We start from the raw sequence: 27,640 nt of genomic DNA, 5'->3' as shown, positions 1-27,640 counted from the left end.
TAACAAACGTCCCTTTGGTCATGCTGTAACTTTGAATATTTCTGCTGAGAAGGCTGCCTAAAACAACAGGGCTAAACTTTTCTCTCACACTTGAAAATGTAAAGGCAATGTGAAAACACAGGACCTTGGCTGGCGATGAAGATAAATCGCCTGTTTTGTAATTTTCTTCATGCAGCCTTTCAGAAGTAGGCCTAGCCGAATGTAACCTTGTGATGTTAACAATATCAAGTTATTCAGCCAAGCCCACAATCCAGATGCTTCTGTTAATGGTTCATCCATCAATAGTATGAAAATGTATTACGTAATGTAACAAAGTGTAGCAGTGTGTTTAGCGGCATTAGCAGACGTGAGCAGTTTGAACCTAACCTTTCTGTTGAGGGCATGTAGCCCTTGTATAGTGCCTGTCTGTCAACAGCTTCCACATACATGCGTATTTATTGCAGTAGAGCGCAGAAAGCTTTTCATGTGAAGGTTATGTCTGTGGATAATTTGACTTCATAATTTTTTGGGATCTGCTGTAATATTCAAGCAGTTCCTATGAAGTTACTGCATCCTTCCTGCCAGTCTCTGTATGATTATCTTTTCACTGCATGTCTCCACCACAAATTACATGAAAACAAAGGAGAAAAAATACTGACACACCACATCTAAGATGGAGGTAAAACATTTGTCTCCCTCTTTTTAAGAAAGAAGAACTTTAGTTTTTTTCTTAGTTGAGGGTCTACCTCTTCTATTTTCCTTAATGCCATTCATATGTTGGATCCAATGAGGTTATTTCCTCCAGGAACACAATAACACTTATTGAGTGACTTGTAGCACTTGTTGGTTTGTTTTTAACTGATTTAACTACTTGTATTCGCTGTAAATTATATTATTGTTGCTTGCTTTCCTACAGGTAGCCTACACTCGCACTTTTGAGGTTCATGTTATTTAATTGGTAATTTGTTTAACTACATGCTCTTATGTTTCTTCCTATTGGCACTTATTTGCTTTTCACAATGTATGCTTCATGTTTTGTTTACCCGCAACGTTTTTGGGGCTATCTCGTTGTTTATGATCATTGACCTTTGTACTTTTGTAAAGTTCTCTCTTGGAAGTCGCTTTGGACAAAAGCATCTGCTAAATGAATAAATGTAAAATGTCACATTAGAGACTCAGTAACCCAGGGATCCTGCAGGAGATTGCGGCGGCCATCTTGCTCCAGTCCTGACATGACAGTTTCTTAATAAACATCAGGCCTGTGTTTGGCGAGGCCCTGCAGGAGCGACAAGGCACTGTAAAACAACAGAGCAGGAGGAGATGAAACGAGCAACACCACCACGGGCACAGGCGCTTGGAAGAGGATCTGAAGGCCATCCATTCCACAGCCCATTCTCTCTCAATATTTCCCAATAATTAGCGCTGCGCCACAGATGTGCCTTCCCCTCCTCCCTCCTGCCTCCTGCCTCCTCCCCCCTTCCCTCCACCCTGTCCCCTTTTCAGGGATGTGAGTGTGGAGTATCAGGATGAGGAGTTAAGGGGAGCATCATGTGCTTTCCATTTGATAAAGTCATTAAAAAAGAGGACTAAGATGAAAGTAGAAAAGCCTTACATGGGAAAAAAGGACTGTGGGGAATTAACATGAGAACTTTTTGCTGTTCGGAAACTGAGTTCAGTTGTGAGACTCTCTGTGAACTCTAACATATGGGCTGAACCCAGAATGTTGGTTGAGTATGGGACTTAAACCTCTCTGGTATTTTTGTCTTAAACTTGAGGGGATAAATTAATCAAAGTGTCAAACGTTTCAAAGGCCACTGACACCTTTATTCTGTGAAATTATGTGAAAGGCACTACACCACTGAATCACTTGAAAGATAAGTTTTCACTTAAGAAATTTCAAAAGATAAAGAAATCTAATGCTTTGCTGATTTATTGCACTTTGGATAGTATTCTTTTGATTTGAAAAGAACTACAGTTTCTCTCACATTCCTTTTGGAGGCCGTCCTAGAAGCTTCACCTGTGGGCGGGACATGGAGTTACTGTTCTGTGCCTGCTGCAGTTGCTGTCCCTTACTCAGATTCCTACACATACTAGACAAGAAAACCACTGCTGTGCATTGCTGAAACAGATGTCACTTCATCACACTCTGCCTATATACTGTATACACATATACACAATGTGTGTATATTTACATAGGCCTATTGTATATATATTTAAATATACACACACACAGACATGTATATATAAACAGTATATACCCACAACATGCATACATACCCACACACACACTTTCAGGTACACATAAACACAAATACAGTACATACACTTCTGTGTACATCCGTACACACACTTTAATGTTCACACACATGTTCAGACACACACACACACCCTGATTCAAGAGATGATGGGTCTGACAGGGCAGGGAGGAGGCCCCTGCGCTCAGGGGTCCACCTGGGACCCTACAGCTGGCCTGCAGTAATTGCATAGCGCAAGGGGCCATGGAGAGAATGGGGAGAGAGCTGCAGTATCAGGCCAGTTGACTAGAGCCTTTTCAATGGTCCACCTGACATGGGCGGGACAGTGCATCCCAAAGCCAGGTGTGTGTCTCTTGATGTTGTGAAACCTAAATGAGCATTTACATCAAAATGTATAGACGTGGGTGTGTATTTGTGTGTAAGACGACGGAAGATGTAGAGACGGAAAGAGAAGGGAGGGGGAGAGAGTGTGGAGCTCTGCTGCGGTACTTCGGAGCAGTTTGTCTCCATCTCCTGGCCGTTAGACACAGTGCAGACGCACACAGGACGAGTATCTTCAATGCCCAATATTGAAGCTATTCATCGGCCAAGAAAAAGCTAATCAACTTCTCCTTTATTACTTCCTTGGTTTCCCGAGTGTAAATGTATGGAATACAGTATGCAGACGCTTGAGTGACTCTGAGTTCTTCCCAGACTGGTTTGATCCAGACTCTTCACTTTGGGCCACAGTCTCTATCTAGTTTTCAAGCTGTCCTTCCTTGTTTTCTTGTTGTGGTTTAAAAAAAAAAATGATGTTCTGTTTCACAAATACATTCTTCCACTCTGTTGTAATCAAGGCCCGTCTAAACAGACAAGGGGCTTGCAACGGTCTTTGGAAAAATGCTTGGGTAATAGACGACTGTCATGCAAACTAAACTGCTGCACAATAAAATATGAGCCATTCTCATGACCGAGTCTGCTCGGGAAACCAAAGCATTGTGGGATATTGCAATAATGACCATATTAAAACGAGCTACCAAGTTTACAGGTGATTGATGGGGCAGAAAGAGTGGAGAACAAAGAAACTGGTGATTAGCTGTGTCTTTGTTACATCAAAAGACAAGTATGTCTGTCTGTCTGAGTGTGTGTGTCTGACTGATACATCAACATAACCACGAATGTACCGGACAGTAAGCACGCTCTTTCCCAGCTCAGGTTAACATCTTTAGCCATTTATTGTATAACATAAGAAAGAAACACATTTCCAAAGGTAAGAAAAATAACATTGCAAGTTTAAAATCAAGTGCACTTCCACAAACAGTGTCACCTCCTGAGGGTTGCTGTCCCACCCAGTGTGTGAAGTGAATACACAAATCAAAAATAGATCCAATCCATCTTCTGTGTAAGGCTTTAGGGTGGGATGCTGTGTCATTCCTGTCGTGAAGCGTTTTCCTTCTCCCATATTTCCCAGCAGTGTGAGAAAGTATCCCCCTGGATGAAAACCCAACCCCTTCAGCGCGCCATGACAACACTTAACAATGCCCCCACGGAGGTGCATCCTCAGTGACATCACAATACAACATAAATGGAACGTTGGGAGAACGTCCGGTGACGACGTTGACAGGTGGATGGGTAGGCAGTGGAGTCATTTGTGCTCTATCTCCCGCTAGTGCCTAAACAGAGGTGGCGCGGTCGTCATGGGAACGTGTTTGACGGCTGACCAGGGTACTTGTGGGGAGTTATGTGAAAGAGGCCTATGTGGGAGGCCTCTACGTTTTTGAAGGTTGTACAAGAATAATAACAAGAGCAGCATTCATTGGCACGGCAAAGAAAGCACTAGCAGAATGGACAGTTATTTCATACAGTTGGGGCATCTGATGCACACAAGTCTTACCCAACATTCAATGTCCTTGTCCAAAACAAACAAACAAACAAAATGTTTTGCAGCGTATATTACTTGTGGGCTGATGAAAATACCTAGTAACTGTCATTATTGCGTCATATGATTCACAATAGCCACAGTGCATGTAACTTACCCAGTATATAGCATTACACACTACAGGAAGGTCACAATTGACATTCTTGACAATTCAGCACATACCAAAAACATAACCACAAGATAATGTGTTTAAACGTATCATTTGGCTAACGTTGCAAATAACATTCCAAAGAACGACATAGTCCTGCCTTACGCACAGTTATTGGTTCACAATACTGACAATGTTTATCAAGTACTGCAGAAAAAGTTTCTAACAAGGACTCAAAATAGCCATGAAATAATTGACAATTTGTGCAGACCACTGGAATCATGAAAACAGCAGGTGGCAGTATTTCTCAACATATGAGAGGGTGAGTGTACAGATGATGTTGCTCAACAACTCTGTCCCATGATCCTTCACTTCCTCATCACTTGTGTTAATTGAAAGTAACCTTATTTGTGGAACTCAGGTACTAACAAAGTTCCCTGTAAACCACTTCTATGGGTGTAAGTGTAGGCAGTTTATGCTTTAAAAGAAATACCCTCATCTTGGACCGTTTTGAAGGTATTATTCATACAAAGGAACTGTAAATCTTAAAAATTGTTGTTGCTCTTTGTGTTTCGGTAGGATAATCACTCCTACATTTGACACAATTGGAGCAAAACAAACCAGTGTTTTGAGTCACAAAGCCAGTTTAAAAACATTTAAAAAGACCTACTGAACAGTAGGTTGCAGAGCAGATAGTCTTCTATCGCAATGGTTTGTTTGTGGGATGGTACTGAGTTTTTCTTCTGTGATTAAAATTGTTAGTTCGAAGGTTATTAAAATCCTAGATGTTGGGATTACACAGGAATGTTTAATGATAGGTTCAGATTATCCTTTCATTCTCCGATTGACTCTCTTCACAGGACTGCCTTCTGTGTGCTGGTGGTGAGCCGGTGACAGGCGGTTGGGAGGGGTGATGGGATTATGACTGATGTGCAGAGAACACAGAATAACAGTGAAAGAGGACATCCTTTTCCACCTGCTGTGACTCACAGAATCAATACATTCTACTCACATCCACAATCCAACCCCTATTCTGTGATTACTACAATATTTCGAGTTCTCCTGAAAACTGAGGTCAACACAAACCCATGAAAGCTGTACTGGCCCTGATGGACTATACAGCACCAACAGCTGAGAAGGAAAGATGGGGTGGACGGTGATGTTGACATGAAAGCTGTTTGCCAAGTGTAAACGTTTGCAATGGCGTATAATATCTAATTACAGAATGATACATAAGGACTAACACATGTACTTACGATACCTACAGATTATAGACACATTGCTGTCACATTCATATATGTCAACACTTAAATATGTATATACAGTACATGTATATATTCATATGTATATAGACACGAAAAGAGGAATAGATAGTGTTGTATGTCACAATGTAACCTAGTTTCCTAGTGTCAGTTTTCTCCTCCATTGTGAGAAGCGGAGCCGGCTCGTTTCGTGGACGCAGACGAGCCCTCGGGCGTCGTAGCGTGAGCGCAACGAGAACTGACTGGCCGTGCGAGCTGCGCGCACTAACGCCCTCTTTAGTGCACGCCGTGCGTGGATTCTAAAGTGATCTACGGTGGGCGATGGACTCTCTCCCCTCTCCTCGTTAGTGTGACGGGCGAGGGCTGGATGATGTTAGGGATGGCGGCTCAGTTTGAACGTGAAGTCGAGACCCAGGGAGCATCGTAAGGGTTAACGTCTCTTATGAATGTTTGAGGGGCGAACATCCTTGATGTGTTGAAGTCGAGCGAGCTCGTCGGTTTCAACACAAAAGCGCGAGTCTTTTACGGCGCCAACTTTTTAACTTACACTAAATGAAGTCCAATCTGAGGCCTACCATAATACAGACTGGACTACTAGCTATTATAGTATGTGTCTATGTAACATACATTGTGATGTTTTGGGCATTCTCGTTGATATATCATAAACATAGTGGGATGATTGACATATACTGCAATGTACTATTACAGACAAACAGAAAAGCCTTGTCATTCAACCCTGCGTCTGTGTACTAGGCCAGATGCTGTCTGACGTTAGTACACACAGGAACAAGGCAGTGGACATGAACAGACCTAAGACAAACGATTGTAACGTTGTTGGACAGTTGGAACGACGGTGGGTGTCACGGGTGTTTGGCAGTGGATAACTGTCTGGCATGACAAGTGCGTCTTTGTGAATGGGGAGATTCCTGTGTGTAAATGCACTTGATCCGCTAGAAAAAAGGGAGGAGGTTATGGGCTGAGGAAATGAGAAAGGCTGTGTTGAGTTAGCGTGGATTGGGGACGGATGTGTGTGCATACACAGGGGCACAAGTGTACTAGATTCTGGATTCATTCAGTATGTGTCTGCAGGGGTGTGGGGGTCATCAGGGGCTGGAGTGTCACAACTCAAGGGGGCGTGTTCTCTCTCTTCATGGAATGTTTAATCTTCTCTCTTCATATAAAATTTGGCAGCATCTTTTACAGGAATTGCCATGATATCGCTTTGATATCCCTACACTACTTCCTGTTCCTATGTCACGGAATATCCCACACTTCCAGGAAGAGCAGGGAAAGGTGTCCTTTTATGCTATGACATTATTTGTCACCTCAGACACTCTGAGGTGCAGGGTAGGGACTGCAGGGCAGTGTGAAACTATGGAATGGTTACAATCTACTGGGAAACGATAGTTGTGCTATAATCTATGATTTAAACCACATTGTCAACCTCTTTGCTCCAAAAAGGGAAGCGTGTGAAAGTAAACTACACGTGTGGTTAAGGGAATGCTTTACATCTCAGGTCAACACAGACACTTTGCGGTTGTGTTCGTGGTCTACGGGTCCAGTCAGAAGTCTGTCTGTGGAGTGAGGAGACAGGGAGATAGAACAGGAAGGAGAGGAGAGCATTGAGCCGTGTTTGGAGAAGGTTCCAGTCTCTCCTTGCCTAACCTCCCCTTCAGTGTGAGAGCAGCTGGATATCAGGCAGAGGTACCCTCACAGATCTGCAGGGAAAAGCGATGGTGACAAGGAGGATGGCAGCGTGACGGATGTGTGTAGGGGTGTGTGTGTGTGTGGCACAGGAAGAAGAGGAGAGAACTAGAAGTGTGGGATTGTGAGGTGTTTTTAACTTGTAAGTGTGTGTGTAAGGTACAAGTGTGAGTGTGTGTGTTGCAGTGGTGTGGTGTGTCTGAGTGTCTGCTGGTTTGGGTCGGTCAGGTGTCGTTGGCTCTTCCGGGGGCAGCTGAGACCTGTAAAGGCAGAATGGAAGAAGGATTTGTGTCTCTCTCAATCCTTCTCATTTGGTCTTTAACTTCCCGACCTCTCCGTTCAGCTTGCCCTCTTTCGCCAGCTTCTCGTTGAGTTGGCACAGCTGGCGCAGGAAGCCTTCGTTGGGGCCGATCTCTCTCTTGTGCCTCACCGTGGCGACCGCCTGCCTTGCAGACATTCTGTGGCGTAGCATGAGGTAAGCGATGACCATGGTCGGGGAGCGGCTGTAGCCTTCTCGACAATGGACGTACACCTTCCCTGTTGGGCAAAGATGAACACAAAACTAAGGCTCATTTCTTCCCAATAGAAGGTTCCTACCGTAGATCCTGTCTTTCATTGTTCCCGACTTCCAAGTACAGGCGGTAAGATTCGACTGTCCTGCTTCCGCCTTTGAAGTCAGTCGTGGTCTTAAATGAAGGAAGCCATTTTACATTTCTGGGGTCTTAGGGAGGAGACTGAAGGAGAGGGAAGGAGGGGGGGATTCCAGTAGGGAGGGAGGGCTCTGGAACATATGCTCAGTCCAAACCTGCCTAGCGAAGCATGTCCCCAGCGAGGAGATGCAAATCAAAGGCCTGAATGACCTCTACGACAGACATGGCAATGTCAACCATCTACACTGCACCTAAACAACGCCCTACTTTTAGAGCCGCGCATGTGTGTGTAGTTGCTGTGAGACTATGTCTCCTTGTGAGTGTGTGAACTCTCACACGTTGTTTATGTACCGCGCGTGTGTGTGTGTGTCTAACCCCAACCCTAACCTGTCTTACTCATACATTCATTATCGACCTGAACATGCCCCAGGAGACCTTCATGTTGCCAACTTCTCACCGTGGAGGCGATCTGCTCACACTCAGGTCAGATCTGCCGACTCTGCAGCAAGCTTGAAACCCGATGCCACTCCTCTCCCCATTACTCCTATCCACCCCCACACTCCTCCTCCTCCCTCTTTCCTTTCTTTTCCTTTTCTACTACTCTCAGCCTCTCCTTCCCTCCTCTCCTCCCCTCTTCCTCCTTTCCCCTCCCTCCTCCCCTTCCTTTCCCCTCCCTCCTCCCCCTTCCTCTATCCACTCCCCCTCTCCTCTCCTCTATCCACTCCCCCTCTCCTCTCTCTGCTTTGTTCAGGGACTGTACTCTGCCATCGGGGTGACCTCTTCAATACCCAGGTGTCCTCCTGCAGATCGATGCAGAGCCGACTGTATCTTCCTGGTAGATCCTCCCAGACTGCAGCTCCCTCCCCTTCCACACATCAGTCAGACACGTTCAAATCCCCTCTCACTCATCCACACACTCACTCATCCACACACTCACTCATCCTCACACACTCCCCCACTCACTCACTCCCTCCTTATCTCTTCATTCCTCCTCTCCTCCTTTATTCTCTCTCTCTGTCCCTCCCCTTCCCATCCCTTCTCTCAACCCCCGACGACTCGTGACCTTTTCCACCGCTCTGGAGGAGGGGGTCCTGAAATGTCAGGGGCAGCTTGTTGACGTGTTACAGGAGGATACAGCACACTGGGAGGGCGCTGATGCGGTGCCAGGCGCTTCTCCGGAAAGATGAGTGTCCTCCCTGTTGACTGCTGCAGACGTTGTTGCTGATTTACCGCAGAGCCGGGCCGCCGTGGCCAAATTGGTTGGGAATTAAGATGCTTTATAATTGCTCCTCAGTGTCAAAGATGACATTAAATCCATGCCATAAAACACAGAGTTCAAGGCACCAATTAAATGCATCGCCTGGGTGTGTCAACACTAGGAGGAAGTTTTGGGAAGAGGGTTCCTCGTGCTGGGTCGAGGAGTTAGACGAGTGTTGTTTTTCTGCGGGGGTGGGGAGAGGGGTGGGGGTGCTGTCTGGAGGCTTGTGAGGAGTTATGATGTTTTGGCAAAGGCTAAAAAAGTTTTTTTCTCCTCCCCGAATTCCCCCCTTTAGTCATACGCTGAACATTGTCGCAAATGAAAAGTTCAGTCACTTCTAAAGCGAACGTTGGGACGTGTCTGATTTGAACCAACGAGGCGTCTATCTGAGGCAACGTTCTGACAAGAGACCTGAGACGGAGATCTGACAGAAGAATGTGGAGCAGGGCTCAGGAGTGTGTCCGATTTAGCCTGAGACGCTGCCATATGCAGGTCTAACTCTTCCTGTTTGCTCTGTTCAGCCGGAGGAACGATGACATGGCGATTGCATCACTAAAGCATGTCTTGTGTCTTGCGCCCTGAAGAAACTGTCTCTCTCCGGCACACCCTTTTTGTTGCGAGTCAGAAAAGGAGCTTTTTAATGTTTAAATACCCTCAGTGTTGTCACTCCATCTTTCATGACTACTATGTGTACTAACACAGTATCACACTGTCCTTTTCTAACACTGCAAATCAGACTGACCAAATAAAGACTGACTGCAAGGAAAATCTAAATCTTTCGTCCATTCAACTCGAGCTAGTTCCAGTTACTCTGCATGATCATTCAATTTGTTCAATTAATGGCCCTTGAATTTATCATGAGGGGAACTGGACCCAAGACTCATCACTCGGCTGGATTCAAAGTCGGCACACGTTGTATCCTTCTGAGCTTTTGGGTCAAGGCTTAAGAGGTCAGGAACGACGTGTGGCCAGACCTCGGAGTCCTCGTCACGGGGAGACGTCTGACTCACCTTTTCCGTTATTGTGTGCCAGGGCCTTCTCGATAAAATCTGCGCCCTCCTCGAAGAAGGCGCAGAGGTTGAACTGCTCCGTGTCGTTGGCCTTGATGCCGTGGTAGGTGATGCCCGTGCCGGAGTAGAACCCTGCGCTGGTGTTGACGTGCATGAAGGAGTTGCCCTCCGCCGAGTTCAGGATGTGTGTCACCCCGAGTTTCTGCAGGCGCATCACATTCTGGGCTACGAACCTGTGGACGCACACCGAGGAGGAACATTAACCTGGGATACAAGTTCAAGCCTTTTATTGTCAGATGCACAGAACAACAGTCTGTGGACCCTGTGCTAAAAGACATCAATGTTGATATAAATCACAATGACGTACACCTGCAGGTGCACGATTGTAGGGTGGAAAAGTAAAATCGATGGGATGACGGAAAAAGGTTGGTATTTTGACAAGAAACCATCATTTTCAATAAGATGCTCCAAAAAGAGGTCTAGGGGACCGAAGATTTGAGGAAAACCCCCATGAATTGGAACCAGACCAGGAGATACAACTTGTCCAGCTGACACTGTGCCCACCAGAACCCTGGAAGACCGTGACATTGTCTTTTCAGAGCCAATAGCTTTAACTCCCCATCTTCCAATCTGCCGGGACAATTCGTTTTTTTGTGCTTAAAAATCTTTGAACCCAATCCAACCCCCTCGCCTAACCCTCGCCCTTCAAGCCCAGGCCACATTCTCTGACAGCTTAGCCATCCGCCAAACATGCCTGGTTGTAGGATGACGGAGATGATGGGGATAAATAGTGGAACTGCATCTAGACTAGAGGAGATGTCTGGCCATGTTGGCGTGGCCCCAAGGGCACAGGGCAGAAACAGACACACCAAGGAGACAGTTGGCTGGCAGCCAAGGGTTGGGCTGTCAGACAGAGTGGTGGGCAGAGGAAGAGCTCTACTCTCTCCACATACAGTCAACTTCTGTTGACTTATACAGAGCACTGTATCAAACCACCATTACATTCCACTCCAGCACATTGCCTACATCCTCATATCAACTTCCCAGAAAGAATCAATCTGATACTCCCCCCTCTTCGTTTGACCTACCCAAGAGTACTAACAGGGGAGTATTGTTACACTTATTTTTACAACCACTGTCCATAGCCATGTAGTGCACAGTGGCTTGAGGTCAAGGAGGGCATGAGTTATGTGAGATATCCCATGGTGCCGTGCAGGGCATCTCAGACTCCAGAGGCTGTGCTGACTGACCCAGTCAGGGTCTCCAGGGAGGATGAGGGGGGGAGGATGAGGGGGGGATGAAGGGGGGAGGATGAAGGCGGGAGGATGAGGGGGGGGATGAAGGGGGGAGGATGAAGGCGGGAGGATGAGGGGGGGCACTCCGCCCACGCCGGCTGACTAATAAAGATGAAGTCTGCCACCATTTTGCTTTACGACAGCATGATGAGGCCGCCCATCTGTCTCCATGTCTGCCTGCCCCTGGGGCCAAGGCTCCTGAGGTGATGCAGCCTGAGCCTGGTGATGGGCTCTGGACATGCTCTCACATTAGCTCACAGACACCCATAACTCACACACACACACACACACTTGTCTTTCCTCTCTCTGTCTCTCTCTGTCCCTCTCTGTCCCTCTCTGTCCCTCTCTGTCCCTCTCTGTCCCTCTCTGTCCCTCTCTGTCTCTCCCTGTCTCTCCCTGTCTCTCTCTCCTTCCCTATCTCTCTCTCTGTCTCTCTCTCCCTGTCTCTCTCTCTCCCCCGTCTCTCTGTCTCTCTCTCCCCGTCTCTCTGTCCCTCTCTCTGCCCCCCTGTGATGCTCCGGCCTGTCAGAGCCACAGCAGATTGCAGTCATATTTCTCCTGCAATGACAATGACTCACTGTGTGTTAGGTATCACTTCGAGCATGTGTGCATGACTCTGTTGCCGTGTGACTACGCAGGTCTGTCGACATGGTCTGACACGCATTCAGCGGATACAGGGAAAACACGTCAGTTTGCTTGTTGTGTGCTTGCCAGACACCCACCCACAAAGCAAAGTACGGGTGTCAGTGTGTTTGTGTAGTTGTGTTTGTGTGTAGGTGTTGAGTGTTTGTGTGTGTGTTGGGATTGAGGTTGAACTCGCTCCCTTCTTACCTGTCCTGTCCTCCTCTCCTGGCTGTGATCTCTACAGTCCCCTGCCATCCATTATTTATGTCAGCCCCACAAAGAGCAAAAGTGTGCAGTCAACCACAGGTCTAACCAGCGCTTAGCAGAGCGATACTGTACTGTACGTCTGCTGGAAAAACAACCCCTAATGACTGGGGAAGTGACTTCCGCCTTAAAAGAGCGCTTTTAGATGCAGGCCCGTTCTTTGATAAAAGCATTTTTAGCACGGCTTACATCATAGTTTCCATCAACATTGAATTCCATTGAAGGTGCTGCTTTTGTTGATGGAATCTATGATGTAAGCCGTGCTAAAATGCTTTTGACATGCAAGGACAGAAAAGAAACTTCAGCAGATATTAGCACTGCTGAAGTTTGTTTTCTGTCCTAGCATTGCCTGAGATGTTCCTAGGAACCTTTCCATATACAGCGTTGATACGCTGGTCATTGGAAAGCCCTTTCTGTTTTTATCTAGGTCTTTGTGTCCCTGTCCTATATGTTCAATGACAATTTGTAGCATATGGGCGCTAACCCATTTGTTGTGGACAGACAGTAGTTTCATACATCAGGACAATACTGAACAAGGGCAACGCTGGATCTGAACCGCCATGATTCCTTCTTCTGGTCCCAGTGGAGAAGAGAGTGGTCAGATTAGCGTGCAGAGCTTGATCAATAGTGAATCCATACCGCCCATCTCACTCTGCTCTGACATCACCTCCTGTGAGACGGCATGCACAATATGGTGCAAAAGATCTTTGCAGGCATTAGTAACAACAGGTCAAATGTCACTGCGGAATGTGATCGTGTGGCAGGAAATACTGAGGCAGGAAATACTGGGGCTCGATGTGGATCAATGTTCTCTATAAGACAAACCTTTATAACAGAAACCTGGAGTATTTGACGTTATTCCCTTTTAACAACAAGCAGCTGCCTACAGAACAGGAACTCCCAATGACGGCATCTCAGTAAGCAGAGCAGAGCCGAAGGAAAGTCAACAGCAACAGTCTTGGACTTGGCTCAGAAGAGTGGCATATTCTAATTGATTTTGTTGTAGCACAGAGGTAATGTGCTTGCTTCCTGTCCTGCTCACCACTGTACAGATCTCTTAGCTTTGTCTGGAGCCAAGTGATGGATTAGGCAGAAATGCTTTCCGTTCATGACTCCTTATATGGGAAATACTGTAGACAGGTAGTCTACAGTCTGTGGGATATGGTACTCTACTGTAATGTACATCTACTTTTGGGATGAAAGAAAATTTGATACTTTAATCACCACATCGGCAAAGTGGGTTCTTGTCACTTGGTAAACTCACCAATGTTACAGTAAGTTCAATTTGCATTAAGGCTTGGAAGTGATGGATATGTTTATGAAATAAACCTCTTTACATGCAAACCACACCTCTCCCACACTATCAGCATACAGTGCAGCAATACCAAGAACTGACCTTACCGGAATGTGGACCGTAAATTCTGGGTGAGTCGGCATGTTCATTGCATAGCCTATAGTACCCAGTCAACCACCTCAGATATATGGGTTAGGGGAATACCATAGGACAGTTTGCCTAAGCCCACTAGACTCCTTTAATTGGGTGTATGCGTGAGTGCATGTGTGTGTGCGTGCGTTTCAGCGTTTAAGTAATATTTGGGTTGTGTCTTCTGTTCCTTTTATTAAAAACACAATAAAAGTGACTAACACCAATCAATATAAATATATTAATTTCAATTGATTTGTCTTAAGTTGTTCTATTTTCATTCGTGTTTGTATTGTTTAACAAAACTAACACAGGGAGAATGAACAGTAACAGCATTTACTACATATTAATGTTGAAAATTCCTCAAGATCCAAACAATGTAATCAATTGCCACCAGCCTGCAACTTATTACCGATGAACCTTGCACATGTGGTTCTGATTTTTTACTCAATTGATTTATAGGCGTACTCACGTCATATCTAGTCCTCCGTATATCGTGATACTGTAGCCTAAAATAATGGGTGGCGCTGAATGAAACGGATGAGAGAAGATGGCTCAGATAATGACCTATGGAGTCGTTTCATTGTGGAAAAATGGGTCTTTGCATCGCCCTTCAGATTCGAGCATCAGCGTGCGGCGCGCGTCTATTTTTCTTTTCGTTTGAAAACCAGAACACAAATGCCCATGTATTCTAAATTATAGGTTATATTTTACAAATAATCTATCAATGTATACTACTACACTAATGATACTGCTATTATACTTAATTATAGTCAATCGTGCCAATAAATATCCTGAAACACTTTTCATTGAGGAGTACAGGTGCAGGCTGTCTCGGGTGAAATATGGAAATAGGTAGCGTACTTGTTTTGGCAGACAATGAGGTTGTTATTTTGAGAGAAACAATAACAGGAAAGACTCTACAACATTTCAAAACCAAATGTTGTCTTCGTCGTGACTGAACATAGGTCCTGTATTACGATAAAGTAGCATACCTGTTCATGTCATCTGATGGACATGGGGGCTGTTTGGAGGGAAGAAATAGAGAGAAATTTGAATTTGATTAAAGACAAAAATGACTTACGCGTTACCAACGTATATTCTGGGGAAGACCTCGTTGAAATGTTGTGTTGGTAAACTGTAAAATCCACTGCCATTCGACAGAAGCTCGTTCAGTTGTTGCACAGTAACCTCGTTGTCTGGTATGGTGACTTCAGCTGGTGGTTGTTTTGCCGGGCTCTGGTGTTTCTTCATGGTTCCAGGCTGTCTCTTCGTATCGGCGAACAAACAAGTGTCAGATTACTGCCAGAGCACGAGTCGTGTCAATTTCTGATTTTGCAGCATTTTATTCTCACTTGAGTCGTGTGGTGTCCAAGCTATCTGAAACGCACGCTCCCTCCCTCTCTCTCTCTCTCGCTGGCAGACACACCCCAACTCGCCCACCGCCGGTCAGACGCCCTGGAGATAGGAATTGGCGGAGGACAGCGACACGCACGTACAAGGATTGCAACCGAGGACCGATCAACAAAGCAGAGAGGGCGCCATTAGACCGACCGCTCAATTACGTTTGTTTTGTGGTACGATAACGAAGTCGACTACATTTCAGTCTTCCTTCCACCAGACTGATACCGATGCCTATGGAACAGGTATGCTCTGGATACAAAACTGCTGGCCAAAATGGCTCTCAGTGACATCTCTATCTTATGTTAAATATTGGGTATCAACCGTCAGTCAACGGTTAACATCATATTAAAATACAGAGATATTAAGTTTTATAGACTCATTTAACACACTTCGTAAAACCTTGTTAGGTTTGTAATTTATTCGCTTTTTTTGCTCTACAAAAGACAACAAGTGGATTTGACGAAGCAAAGTCATATTTAAAGCCATACTACATACAATCTGCAGACTTTTATCAAAGCCGTAATACTTACCACATAAAGTAATGAAACCTTTAGTCACATCTGTACATTCTTACAAAATTCCGAAGATTATATACAATTTGGTCATACACATTTGCCTATAGAACTACGTTGACCACAGATTCTACAGTAGGCCTACATTCATATAGCCTAGTTTACGTGGCATTAAGTGGTCAAGCAATGACTGGAGAATTTAGATGAGATTTATTGTAGCCTTTCGTTGACATAACAGCTAGCCAACAAAGACATTGTTTATTTTCCAACGAATGAGATTCTTTATTTTCCAACCAAATGTTTTACCAAGAAACTCACCCTTGGTTTATGTGGCCTTACAGTAGCATCAACAGTCATTGCATCCCCTATTGTTCTTACAGGTGTATCAGGAATCTATCTGTGCTCTTTTGCTTGGTGTAATTAGATATCTAACCACAGGGGGGCAGTGTAGAGTGTTCAGTGGAGATACTGGATGTCTTGCTATCATCACCCTACATTTACCCCTCTCACCAACATTTCTTAATATAATGTGATATAAGACGTTTTGATTCAGTACATAATTATATCAGGATTGAAATGCCTAGCATATGATGGATAAGAGCGTCTGCTAAAATGACTAAATGATACATTCGTTGTGTGACGACAATTCTTATTCATTTCAAATTTGGTAACAGACTAAATATCCTGGCGTTTCAGCAAAATCTCAACCATTCAATATCTCCACAAGATGGAGCCACAACACAATCCTTCTATCGTTGCTCTCAAATAAATTACTACTATATTCTATATCAACTATATTATTATAATTCTTGTATATTACTAAATTATCTTGGTTAGATATATTAGTTGTTTGGTCCTTTTCAAATGATAACAGTTTTTAGGCCATTTTCAATTAAACCGCATTTATATTTCTGTATAGTGTACTCCTCCTGATAAATACTTGGTTAACTATGAGACAGATGTAATTGAGTGCTTCTCTTGCTGTTGGAGTTGTAGAATTACCATTAGGATGTCAAATAATGATAATATATTGGACATAAGTCAATAAACTCATATACTACTCTCATGGCATTTTAACAAAGTACCCTGGTCCAATCAGAATGTAATCAGAGATGGTGGTACGAAACCTCACTCAAACTGGCAACGTCAGCTTGGACGCCTGGCAACAGGTCAGCCAATCCTTGCCGTTAGGAGCATGGATTGGCTACATAATGGCAGCGTTTCCCAGATCCGTTAAGAAGCTCTTAACGCTAAGAGCTTCTTAGGAGCATTCTAAGAACGCTAAGAGCTTCTTAGGAGCGTTCTAAGAACACTAAGAGCTTTTAGAACGCTCCTAAGAAGCTCTTAGCGTTAAGAGCTTCTTAACGAATATGGGAAACGCGGCCATTATCTGTGTCCTTCTTCAAACACCTGAACACATTGTGTTTCTCATCACACTTGAAAGCAGAGGCCAGTCATCATTTCTCAGTTTCCATGGCAATTAAAGAAAAATGCAGAGCAGTGCCATGGAGACAGACCTCACACAAAAATGAATTCCAATATTGTGGACAATAGGCCTACACCAGACATTTTTGTGAGTGTGTGTGTGTGTGTGTTTGTACATGTTTGTGTGCATGCTCGTCTAAATCTGTGCAGATCTCCATTTTGACTTTAATCTGAGTGAGGAATGATAAGGGAGGTTTGAGGCCCATCTGGCTGTCACAATGCAGGCAGAAGCTGATTTAGGGGCTTCTTTATTGACTCTTTCATCCAGGTCATGCAACACGCGGGCCTCATGATTGGAGAACCACCACCTGGTCCCAGCCTATAAATCCAAAGGTAAATCAGAGGCCATGCTGACCAATAAAAATTGTAAATGTGATCAGGGAATTGACTTGAAGTGGCCTCTTCCTCATCAGATGGGAGTCAGATGGCTGAGCGGTGAGGGAGTCGGGCTAGTAATCAGAAGGTTGCCGGATCGATTCCCCGCTGTGCCAAATGACGTTGTGTCCTTGGGCAAGGCACTTCACCCTACTTGCCTCGGGGGGAATGTCCCTGTACTTACTGTAAGTCGCTCTGGATAAGAGTGTCTGCTAAATGGAAATGTAAAATCTATAAACACATGTGGTGTGGTCTTTTTTCTTCAGTATAAACAGATGTAATAGAAGCGCATAATGGTTTTTAATATCTAGATGAAGCCAGACTGACCTGACCTCCTTGCTCAAGGGAGCATGAACACAGCAGAAATCTGAGCATAGGGTAAATGTGTGTCCAGGTAACCCCATACCCTCCTTAGTCCCCTAAAATCTAATATCCCAGTTTTGTCCTCTTTTTTTCTTCTTTTTTTCATCCATGGATTCCTGTTCTTTCTTTGTCCTTCATTGAGGTGGTTGTGCTGGGCGAGGACATGTCATTGGTGCCCATGATGAAGCAGGAGCTCTCCCAGGGGCCGTGGTGTGAGGGGGGGGGGGGGGGGGGGTGGGGGGGAGGTGCAGGAGGTGGGCCAACATGGATCCCAGTGCATTTTTTTGCATTTTGATTTGATAAAGAGCACAGATACAGACAAGACACATCAGTAGCACAAGTCAGTGTGTTTGGTGATACGTCCTTTAACGATGGCATTCTAAAACGGACACATAAACTTCTGTAGGTAACAAAGGTAAAAAGGTAAAAATTAAACATCTAATAATCCACTGTTAGATGTTTAACATCGTATTTATTTGATTGATACCTAAGCATGGGCAGCATCGGTGTTAACCGTGTAACATATCAAAAGTAATACCTCACCTTTTTTATCAATGAGTGAGATGAATCGTTTCCTCATTAAAAGGGGGAGAGGCAGACTTTACTGCTGTGGACTTACCAGTAGGGGGTGCTCTCTTCCCATGGGGTTTGCTTTCAGAACCCAACGTCCCAATGCAACACTTGACTGTGAGGAGCACGGGGTACAATTATCCAGATGGTCTCAATGTGGGCTGTGCCCTGTCATTACATGCAGCCTCTGTGTGGTTATTCTATTGTGATGCATATGAGCACTGGGTGCATTCTATAGCCCATTCTCCCATTCATGCAACATTCTGAGAATCTTCATCAATCTGAATCATTTGAGTGCGCCACAGAGTAGTCTTGCTTTTGTTTGTCTAATGCCATAAGGGACATTCAGGGTTATTTATCGATAGCCGAACAAGGATGAAATGTGATTACACAACCATCTGCTTGTTCGGTCTTCTTGAATACCATGGTGATGGAAAAATGCAATTGTGTACCTCTGTACAAGGAAAAAGAATTACAATAAATGCTGGTCTTAAGTTTGGAGAGTGACCTTGTTATCGTTAGGTATCATGAGCAGTATTTGCAATAATGTGTGTGTTTATTAGTGTGTGTCTCTGCGGAGATGTGTGTTTGTGTAAGTGTGTTTGTGCACGTGTTTGTATTTGTTGATACTGAGGGATGAGACTGACCTATGGTGACCTCTCCACCTCTCTTCTGGGTGGGCAGACTGCGGCTACATTCATCTTAGTGTTGAAGAACGAGGTCAGGACCTCTGGTATTTTACTCTCAGGTCCACTTTGGTTTGGGTGGAAGGGTGCTGGTTCCTGAAGCAAAAGACTTTTGGCGTGAACTACAACTGCTCAACTTGAGTTGTTCAGACAGGGGACGGGGACGGAGGGGACATCGAATTGTAGGCTCTGTTGTTTTCTTTTTGTAAAGACAGGTTACCTATGCCTTTATATTACCTGCAGTTCCTTAAGAGAGACAAATCTGTGTCAGTACAGTGTCTGAAAGTTCTTTCTTTGACCCAAATATTGGCAAGTAAGTGTAGTCATGGAGTGTAGTCATGGATGACATACAAAAATCCTGCACATCATCATAACCCCTTTTATCACCCTTTTGGACATGCCACAAGTACGCAGCCATGGTTACTGCTGTGCTGCATGTAAGGCAAGGGGTAGTCTTTGTGAGTATGTAAACAGACCAAAATGAGAACACCAAACCCTGTCCTCATTCTTCTCTCAGCAGACGTACTTTCTTTGCTTGTTACTCAGCCAATGAGAAACAGCATGGCGTTGTCTACCTCGTACTGAGTGGTCTTGTGACGGACTCAGGCTGTGTTAAAGTTCTCCCTCATCGATAAACAAAAGGCATGACTCACCAGGAGGGACTGCACCAGCGTTGTTTTTCTGCCTCCCCGTCTGCTAACTGCCCGACTGTCTGCTAACTGCCTGCCTGTCTGTCTCCTTAACCGCCTGATTGTCTTGTTAGTAGTTCCACCACAACAGGAGCAGCCCCCAGACTGGACCGGTAAATACCTTGATATGGTTCAAATCAGTTCTCCCAAATTAAAATAAATGCTTTTTCAGTTGGTAGAAGGCACTCAGTGTAGTTCTGTCTGTACTACTAAGTCTGAGTCATCATAATAGGAACCAGTCATTGAATTATTCTGAGAAATAGACATCATTTAGCTTTTACAGTATTCACCCACATATACAAGAGCTGACTAAGCACCATATTACCCTTGTTTCCTTATTCTCTGCAATAAGCTAAATTATTCACATCAAATCCAGGCACAGATGCATTATTTACTGGAACTCTCTACATCCTGCAGACTTGGCAGAAGTTATTGCTACCTTCCACCTCGTCTTGGGCAAATTCCACATTCGCTAAACGTTCACTTTTTTATATTATAGAAAACAAGGTTATGTGTAAACTGTGGTCAATATATAACTTTCAGGTATCTGTGCATGAACAGATTAGATGACTCAATTTAGAGCTTTAGCTATTGACATCTGGGTAAACAGATAGTGCTCCATAGACAACAGAACAAATAGGTCTAAATGTCATTAAGCAAAGTGGCATGTTTGTGTTACGGATTTCGTCCATTTTCTGCAATGCAATTTACAACCAGTGTCGTTTGGGCCAACAATGGCCTTGTTTTCCAAGTCTGATTAGGACTAATGTTATTTGAGCCAGTTGGTGATTATCTCTATACCCCAGTATTGCCTAAATCCTCTGTGAGTTGTCAAATATTGACCTCAACAATAGGGTAGTAACAGACTAATTTGTTATGTCATTCCTGAGTGTGAAGCAGAATTTCATTCATTCAGAGTCAATTTACTGTAGCACACTTGAACAAAATGAACCAAAGTGTTTAGAAATTTTTGGATAGTGATAAGAGTTATTAAAAACCAGCGAATCCACAACGTGCCAATGAGTCGTTTATTTGTGCTGAGCGATAATCATCGTGGCATACTGCCATATCAACCATTTTCCACATCAGGCCAAGCTTGTGCTCGCAGTAGTGGTGTGTTGGATATGCTGGTAATCTTCCTTCAGACAGACTAAGCTACTCAGACACAGGGGCGTAACTACAGGGGCTGCAGCACCTGGGCCCGTTGTTACTACATTTTGCCACTGCTCAGACACCTTGCAAAACTCACCGTTCCGGATCGACCTTTGACATTCTCTGGTTGCCATGTTACAGTGGTGCTGTGATGTTCCACATTTGTTTGAGATATGTGGGAACACACAACACTGATGTTGTCATGGATGAATAAAGAAATGTACTAAAGGGCTCATTTTCTTTGACTGACGGGAGAAAATGGCTAGGAAAGACACAATTAGTCTTTTCGAAATGCCGTTCTGTGATGAGAAAATCTGTCAAATTGCTTTTGCAGTCAAGAATGAAATTGTAGGGATGACAAGATAATCCCTCGATGAGGAATGAGCAAAACAACGGAGCACAACAAAGCATGATTAGCCTTAGAAATGGTAATGAAATGTGTGCGTCGTAAATCTGAACGTGTAAGCTAGCCGATTCAAGTGTTCTTATCTAACTTGAAAATCAAATGACTCCTTTTTGCTGAGAATACAAAACATCCCTTCATACATGTTCAAATTTCAATTGCACATGGGGCACGTGCGATACGCAGAGATCGAATGAGGACGGGACCAATAAAAGTATTGATCATGGCGGTAAGAGGACAGGCCCATACTCAGGCAGTGATTATAGGTTTGGAACTGGGTCCCTTTTTAGAGCTGTTCACGAGTTCAGAGCTATCTATAAACACAAGCTTGTATTCATTACCTGGGTTAGATTGACTAGACGTGTTGAACTTGCCGCCAACCAGAATTGGTCTCTGTGTGTCGTTTGTGTGGTTTCAATGTAAGGTGGTTGATGCCAGGTCTGTTTAATTTGTGAGTTGGTTCTGGTTGAAGCGAGAAAAGAGTCTGGTGCATTTCTGACCTGAATGGGTATTTTGTTGTCTGGGGAATTATATTCAATGAAGATGTTAATTTATTTCAGAAATGTTTTCAAGCTAGGCTTGTTACTTTAGTTTTCATATGTATTTGGGCATCATCTTTCTCATCTCTTTTCACTGTGTGTGAAAAAAAAAGTTTCAGAAACAAAAGTTTCTAAATGTTGAAAAAAAGAAAAAATTCTGTTGGAGTTGGACAAGGGAGCTAAATTATTTCATGTTTGGCCAACAACAATAGGCTGAATGGAGATTCAAACTCAAGAGCATGTGGTTGCAAGCCAGCTTCTCTAGGTCCAGTTACCAGCGTGACACTAAAACAGGTAGTTGTGGCTACTTTCTACTTAAGTATATAGCTCACACTTCTTTACTATAACTTGTGTGAAAGTGTTGTCAGTACTTCAATTTTTACCAGTCTTTTTATACATGAGTATCTGCATCTGTACCTCTACTTGAATCAAGGATGTGTGTACTTTTGCCATCTCTGTGTTCTGACCATAGAAATCTACAGCCAAGGATGAACCTGGAAGAGCCAAAGGCTTTGAATGTTAATGAAACAACAGATAGCTGTAGAGTAGAAAATATACTGTGGACAGATTTACATTACATAAACAACCTCCCAGAAGAATAGCAGTCAACCATGTAAATTCAGTCATTCTGTTAAGCACCCTTTCAGCTCACCAGTTATTTCACTTTATGCAACTCAGTTAGGGCTCTCTTAAAAGCCCTATTCTGTTTGCCTTGGCACGGCTCTGTGCCTGTGTGTGTGTCTGCTTGTGTGTGTGTGTGTCTTTTTGTGCTTGTGTGTGTGCTTGCCAGTGTGTATTTGTGAGTGTGCATGTGTGTGTATCTACTTGTGCGTGTGCATGTTGTAACCTTGACAGAGCCAGGCTTCTCTGAGTGCCTGGAAGCACAGTGCTATCTTTAGCTCTTCAAGATGCCTCCACTGGCTTCCTCCTCCTTCTCCCACTCAAACTATCCACATCCCACTCTCTCTCTCTCTCTCTCTCTCTCTCTCTCTCTCTCTCTCTCTCTCTCTCTCTCTCTCTCTCTCTCTCTCTCTCTCTCTCTCTCTCTCTCTCTCTCTCTCTCTCTCTCTCTCTCTCTCTCTCATTCACTCACTCACACACTCACGCAAACTGTTACTGGGCAGATTAATAGAATAAACCCACTTCTGGGATAAACCATGTTTGTTTTTGTTGCCGAGTGAATGACTTGGTACAGTTCCCTCGCTAGGCTTGATCCCTACCAGAAGGCAGCTGGCAGCCTCGGGCAGCCCATCCACTATCATATCCCCAATATGACTTACATGCATCCTGTGGCAGAGCCCTAGCCTTCACACATCCAGGCTGCACACGCACGTATCGTGAGGGGAGTTGGATTGCGTGGGCTGGCTGATAATCTTTGTCTTTCTCCCGGCTACTGGTGCTACCTGATGCCAAGCTGATTCGATTAGCTAGAAATTGACACTGTTTCAGAGTATGTTTGCTGTGGTTTTCAATTATGAATAGGGTTAGTAATATAAATGAAAATGCTAGTTGACAGACTTACATCTTAAATTTGAGATATTTGAGAGAAGAATTTGTATTAATATAAACAATATGTATAAATCTGGCCAATGTCATGGCTGGAGATCACCATAAGGCATTATCATATCAAGTTGTGTAAGTAAATCATCTGAAAACAATTCCTGGTCGGCATTCATTAGGATTCCTCATCCTACATTGTGTGTGAGGTGTTTCAGATAAGCTACACTGAAACGGGGTGAGTGAAGGCCTTCAGGGAAGTGAAGTGAGCCCGACCAATCAGAACAGGTCATACTAAGGACAGGTTAATGATAAGCTCAGCAATTGGACAGCTCCTAGCTTCTCTCAGAGATGAGTTGAGGGAATGGGATGCCAAAAGAGACTGAGGTAAGGCAGCTGTGAGAGTCAACAAGAGGTTATCTTCTCTCTGCAAGCCCAGTGCCCCCAAAATGGTTGTTAAACCCGGGGTCAGATCACGGACTGTGTGATTTATTTCCCATCATACCCCTCTCACACCCCACCTGGGACACAATGCATTGCAATGCCTATCGTGTGAATGTGGGCAGTTATAAAAGTCTGACATTCCTGTAAGCTCCTTGATCTTTTTCCATTAAAACGTCAGTCATACTTTTTTGACGTCCCTCTTGACCGTGCATCTCACCGCGAAGGTTGGAGCGTGGTCTCCCTTCCCAACGTGAAAGTGACCCAGGAACTATTACAAGACTTCCCCTCTGATATCATTTCCATCGCTGGTGTGAAATTGTCTATCAGAACTCGTCTTGTAAAGGCATGCGGAGCGCGATAGGCGCTGTGCGTGAACCGTGCACCTGTGGTAATGTGTTCCTGCCTGCCTCTCTCTCTCCGCTCTGCATTGCGGCGGAGCGGGGAGCTGTCAGGAGAGCAGATGCGCGGAGGGTCTCTCTGGCCTCTTCCTGTCAGCTGTGCCCTGGTCCAGACAGCACATCAGTAAATATGACACACACTCCTCCCTTAACCTCACTGTCACTTCCTCCTTTGAACAGCGCTCCCCGGGTACACACGGAAGAGGACTGCGAGGGAAAGCCTTGCTTGGTGTTGCTCGGCTTTTGCTGGATGTGTGTTCATACGCCGCGATGGATTCATCACTCTGCTCCCATAAAATGTCTTTGCAATTTATCATGTACTAAATATTTTGCTGACTGATCCGGTATCCGTTGAGGGGTTGAATGTGTAATAGATTTTCAAGCATAGATACAGGAAAATGGATGAGATTTTACCCTCGTAAGCCATACTGGAAGGATCTTGCTTTTTAAATAAAGCGAAAACAACGCAGGTGCTGTACTGTGTGATCCACTGTAAAGCTACCCCCTGTGATACACAGTTTGAAGGTTGCCCTTGGCAGTGGGAGTGTGTCTGGGTGCTAAGCGACATTCAGTGGTTGCCTGGGGGCATGTTTTAGTGTGTCACCCTTACACTTTCCATTCAGGTCTAATGACTTCCTAATGAGAAAGGGAAGGAAAAAAAGTTCATACCAACCTCATCACTGCAGTTACAGCCCACTGAGCCCTACATTTAAGGTCATTTAGACACCCGACTGTAGGACACTTTTACAGTATTCTCACATCTTTCCATCTACCCTAGCTCTCCTGTCCCATTATAGTAATGGGAAACAAACTGCAGGGCTGCCGAGGAGAGGAAACGTGATGGCGCTTTCCTCAGAAGATGACATGTAATTGGTCTTTAGATGAGAAGCCGAGCATCAAAGCAGGAAAGAGAGTTGTTACAGTCCGACAGGTTTCTGAGAGAGCTGAAGTGCTGTGTTTCACTTGCTTACGTGTGCTTTACCACATAGTGTGAAGATGAAATACGAGCCTTAAGTTGACTAACTGAATGTCTGCTACAATGTACTGTACACACACACTCATGTTCTCAGGTCGACCTTCACACCGTAGCAGAAATGGGTCATAGTTACTGTGGAGAGCACACACACCGTTTTTGATCGTATCCACCATAATTAATAACTCAATGCAACAGGAAGTCAAACAATGAGGTGTGAGAAACATCCAGCAAATATTTCATCCAGCAACTCAAGTCTTTAGCACATAAGAGGTGGGGGAAAGGTGTCTTTGTGTTTGTTACTCTGACCTTGAACAGAGCTCGGGTCGGACTTGTCCTGGATCTCCAACAGGGTCCCCATCTACTGGCTCCCTTGTCTGCTTCACTGCCCCCTGCTACAGCATAGTCTAGTATCCTTCCACTGGGCACTTTCAGAGGATTAGCTCAGAGTGGGTTGACTCCATACATGTCACACGTAGACACAAAGGTCAAATACCAGCTATTTCTATGATGCTTAGAATGTAGAATGATGTGAAAGCTGGGTAGGGCTGTGTGTGTCATAACACGGTTTAATGGTGTAAAGGTTTCACCTGTATATTGGACTCACACATAATGCACATGGATATTAAATCAGTTGGAATAGCATGCCATTTTCTTCAATGACCTTATAACCTGTGTAGTTGAGAATGGTATAGTTTCCTGTGTTTCCACGCAATTTTCATGAGCAGATTGTGAGGTCAGGTCACAAGCCACCTAAAGCAGAGATCATATTAGTCTCACACAGTGTGAAGTGTCCCAGCCAAAACCTTGGAAAACCAGGCTTGTTCTGAGCAACGACCAGATGTTGGGAACAAAAGTGTCATTAATAATTTGGTCTGGATTCAAGTTAATGATTGCTTCATTGTTTAAATCAACCCTTCAAAGATTGAGTCTGGGCTTTTGTGAAATTCTTCAGTTCAGTTGATTGTTGGCTTTTTCCAAATAGTCCCTGTTCATCCACTCAATTTAAAGTACTGAGAAGAAACTGGGTTTCTAGATGCGTTAAATCACTTTAAGAACACACTGGCACATACAGTATAAAAATGCAATCTCACACTCTTTTGTCCACTGTCAGTACTGATCCCACTCACCTGACAGGACTGACACTTTGTTCCAAAGCTTCCATCAGTGAAACCTTTAATGGAACAATCAAACAGATTATAATGGGTCAGACCAAACTAGACTGCAGTCTGTCGGAACAAAGGCATCACTGTGGAAGTCTCGATTGAGAAACCAGGTCACAAATGCCCAATCTCATCCGCATGGATTCTCCTTCACAGCCAGGAACCCGCCTGTCCGGTTCTGACCAGAGAAATGCACGTGATCTAGAGCAACTGTACAGGAACAACACCAGGGTGCGAATTACGGGGGGGGGTTGGGGGTCTGACTCCCTAAGACTTGGACCCCCCCAAAAGAAGTAAAAACAGCAGGTCGGGGGGGTCGATACAAGCCCTGGAGAAGAACTTGACCCCCCCGTTGTCATTGTATAATTCACACTGAACGACACTGAGAATAAATCAAACTTGTCATGGAAACGGAAGCTTAATTTACTGTAGTGGAGTTTGGAGCAGTAGTCTCTAATGGTCTCCCATTGTTGCATGTGTTAATGTTATTAGTTTACGTGCACAAAAGGATTCATGTGAATGCCAACTTAATAGTTTTTTTGTCAAAACTAATTTGACTGGCCCTTTGTACCTGTTTGGTTGTTAGAAGATCACACATTACCATGCGCTCTGAGAGCTTTTAGTCAACAGATCTATAAGGCCAGTTTTTCCATGCCACTGGACAAATATCGACCCAAAAGCCTGAGGCTGGGCATTCATTCATCTGTGGTCTTTGTTTAGATATTGCCCTCTACGTACTGTAGACATAAAGAGGGTTGAACAGAGAAACTAAGCTAGTCCTTTAGGAATTTACGTAGGAACTTATCTTGTGAGATCTTGATTAGCAATTAGGTAAACAATTATTTAAAGACCGCAATCCATGCTTCCCATTCATGTACCATGAAAATGCTCCATGTCTATGAATTTATCTGTAAGATATTATCCTTCTAACTATTTATAAATCGTTTGCTGCAATCATGACAATGCAATTTTTCACACTCATCATATTATTGCTATCCACCCTCGACAACAATCAAAAACAATATCAAATCAGAGCTAAATATGATAATCAGTCATCACATCAATTCCAGAGCTCTCAGCCTGGACATCAGAGCCAGGGTTCTCTAGTGTAGATTGTATCATAGCCAGGGTAGTCTAATGTAGATGGCATCGGAGCCAGGGTTGTCCAGTGTAGATGGCATCGGAGCCAGGGTTGTCCAGTGTAGATGGTATCGGAGCCAGGGTTGTCCAGTGTAGATGGTATCGGAGCCAGGGTTG

The 27,640-nt window shown here is 44.3% G+C and overlaps 1 protein-coding gene and 1 long non-coding RNA gene across 3 annotated transcripts; one reads left to right on the top strand and one right to left on the bottom strand.

Annotated features, from left to right (window-relative positions):
* Positions 1-4,150: 4,150 nt before the first annotated feature.
* Positions 4,151-15,350, bottom strand: dusp3a (dual specificity phosphatase 3a). 2 transcript variants are annotated; one of them, XM_047031969.1, is made up of 4 exons: positions 15,086-15,350; positions 14,815-14,999; positions 10,125-10,357; positions 4,151-7,743 (listed from the first exon to the last, which is right to left on the bottom strand). In XM_047031969.1, the coding sequence occupies exons 2-4, from the start codon at positions 14,982-14,984 to the stop codon at positions 7,514-7,516; spliced, it is 633 nt and encodes a 210-aa protein (XP_046887925.1). In that variant the 5' UTR covers positions 14,985-14,999; positions 15,086-15,350; the 3' UTR covers positions 4,151-7,513. The 2 variants fall into 2 exon arrangements, with proteins under 2 accessions (XP_046887925.1, XP_046887924.1); XM_047031968.1 differs by having other exon boundaries at positions 14,815-15,349.
* Positions 15,292-17,581, top strand: LOC124475395. Its single transcript, XR_006956923.1, has 3 exons — positions 15,292-15,376; positions 17,400-17,464; positions 17,545-17,581. It is a non-coding gene; the product is annotated as an uncharacterized LOC124475395 (long non-coding RNA).
* Positions 17,582-27,640: the final 10,059 nt, after the last annotated feature.

The sequence above is a fragment of the Hypomesus transpacificus genome, chromosome 13, assembly GCF_021917145.1.
Source record: "Hypomesus transpacificus isolate Combined female chromosome 13, fHypTra1, whole genome shotgun sequence".
In the NCBI taxonomy this organism is placed as follows: domain Eukaryota; kingdom Metazoa; phylum Chordata; class Actinopteri; order Osmeriformes; family Osmeridae; genus Hypomesus; species Hypomesus transpacificus.
This window is presented reverse-complemented; position numbering and strand designations above follow the sequence as displayed.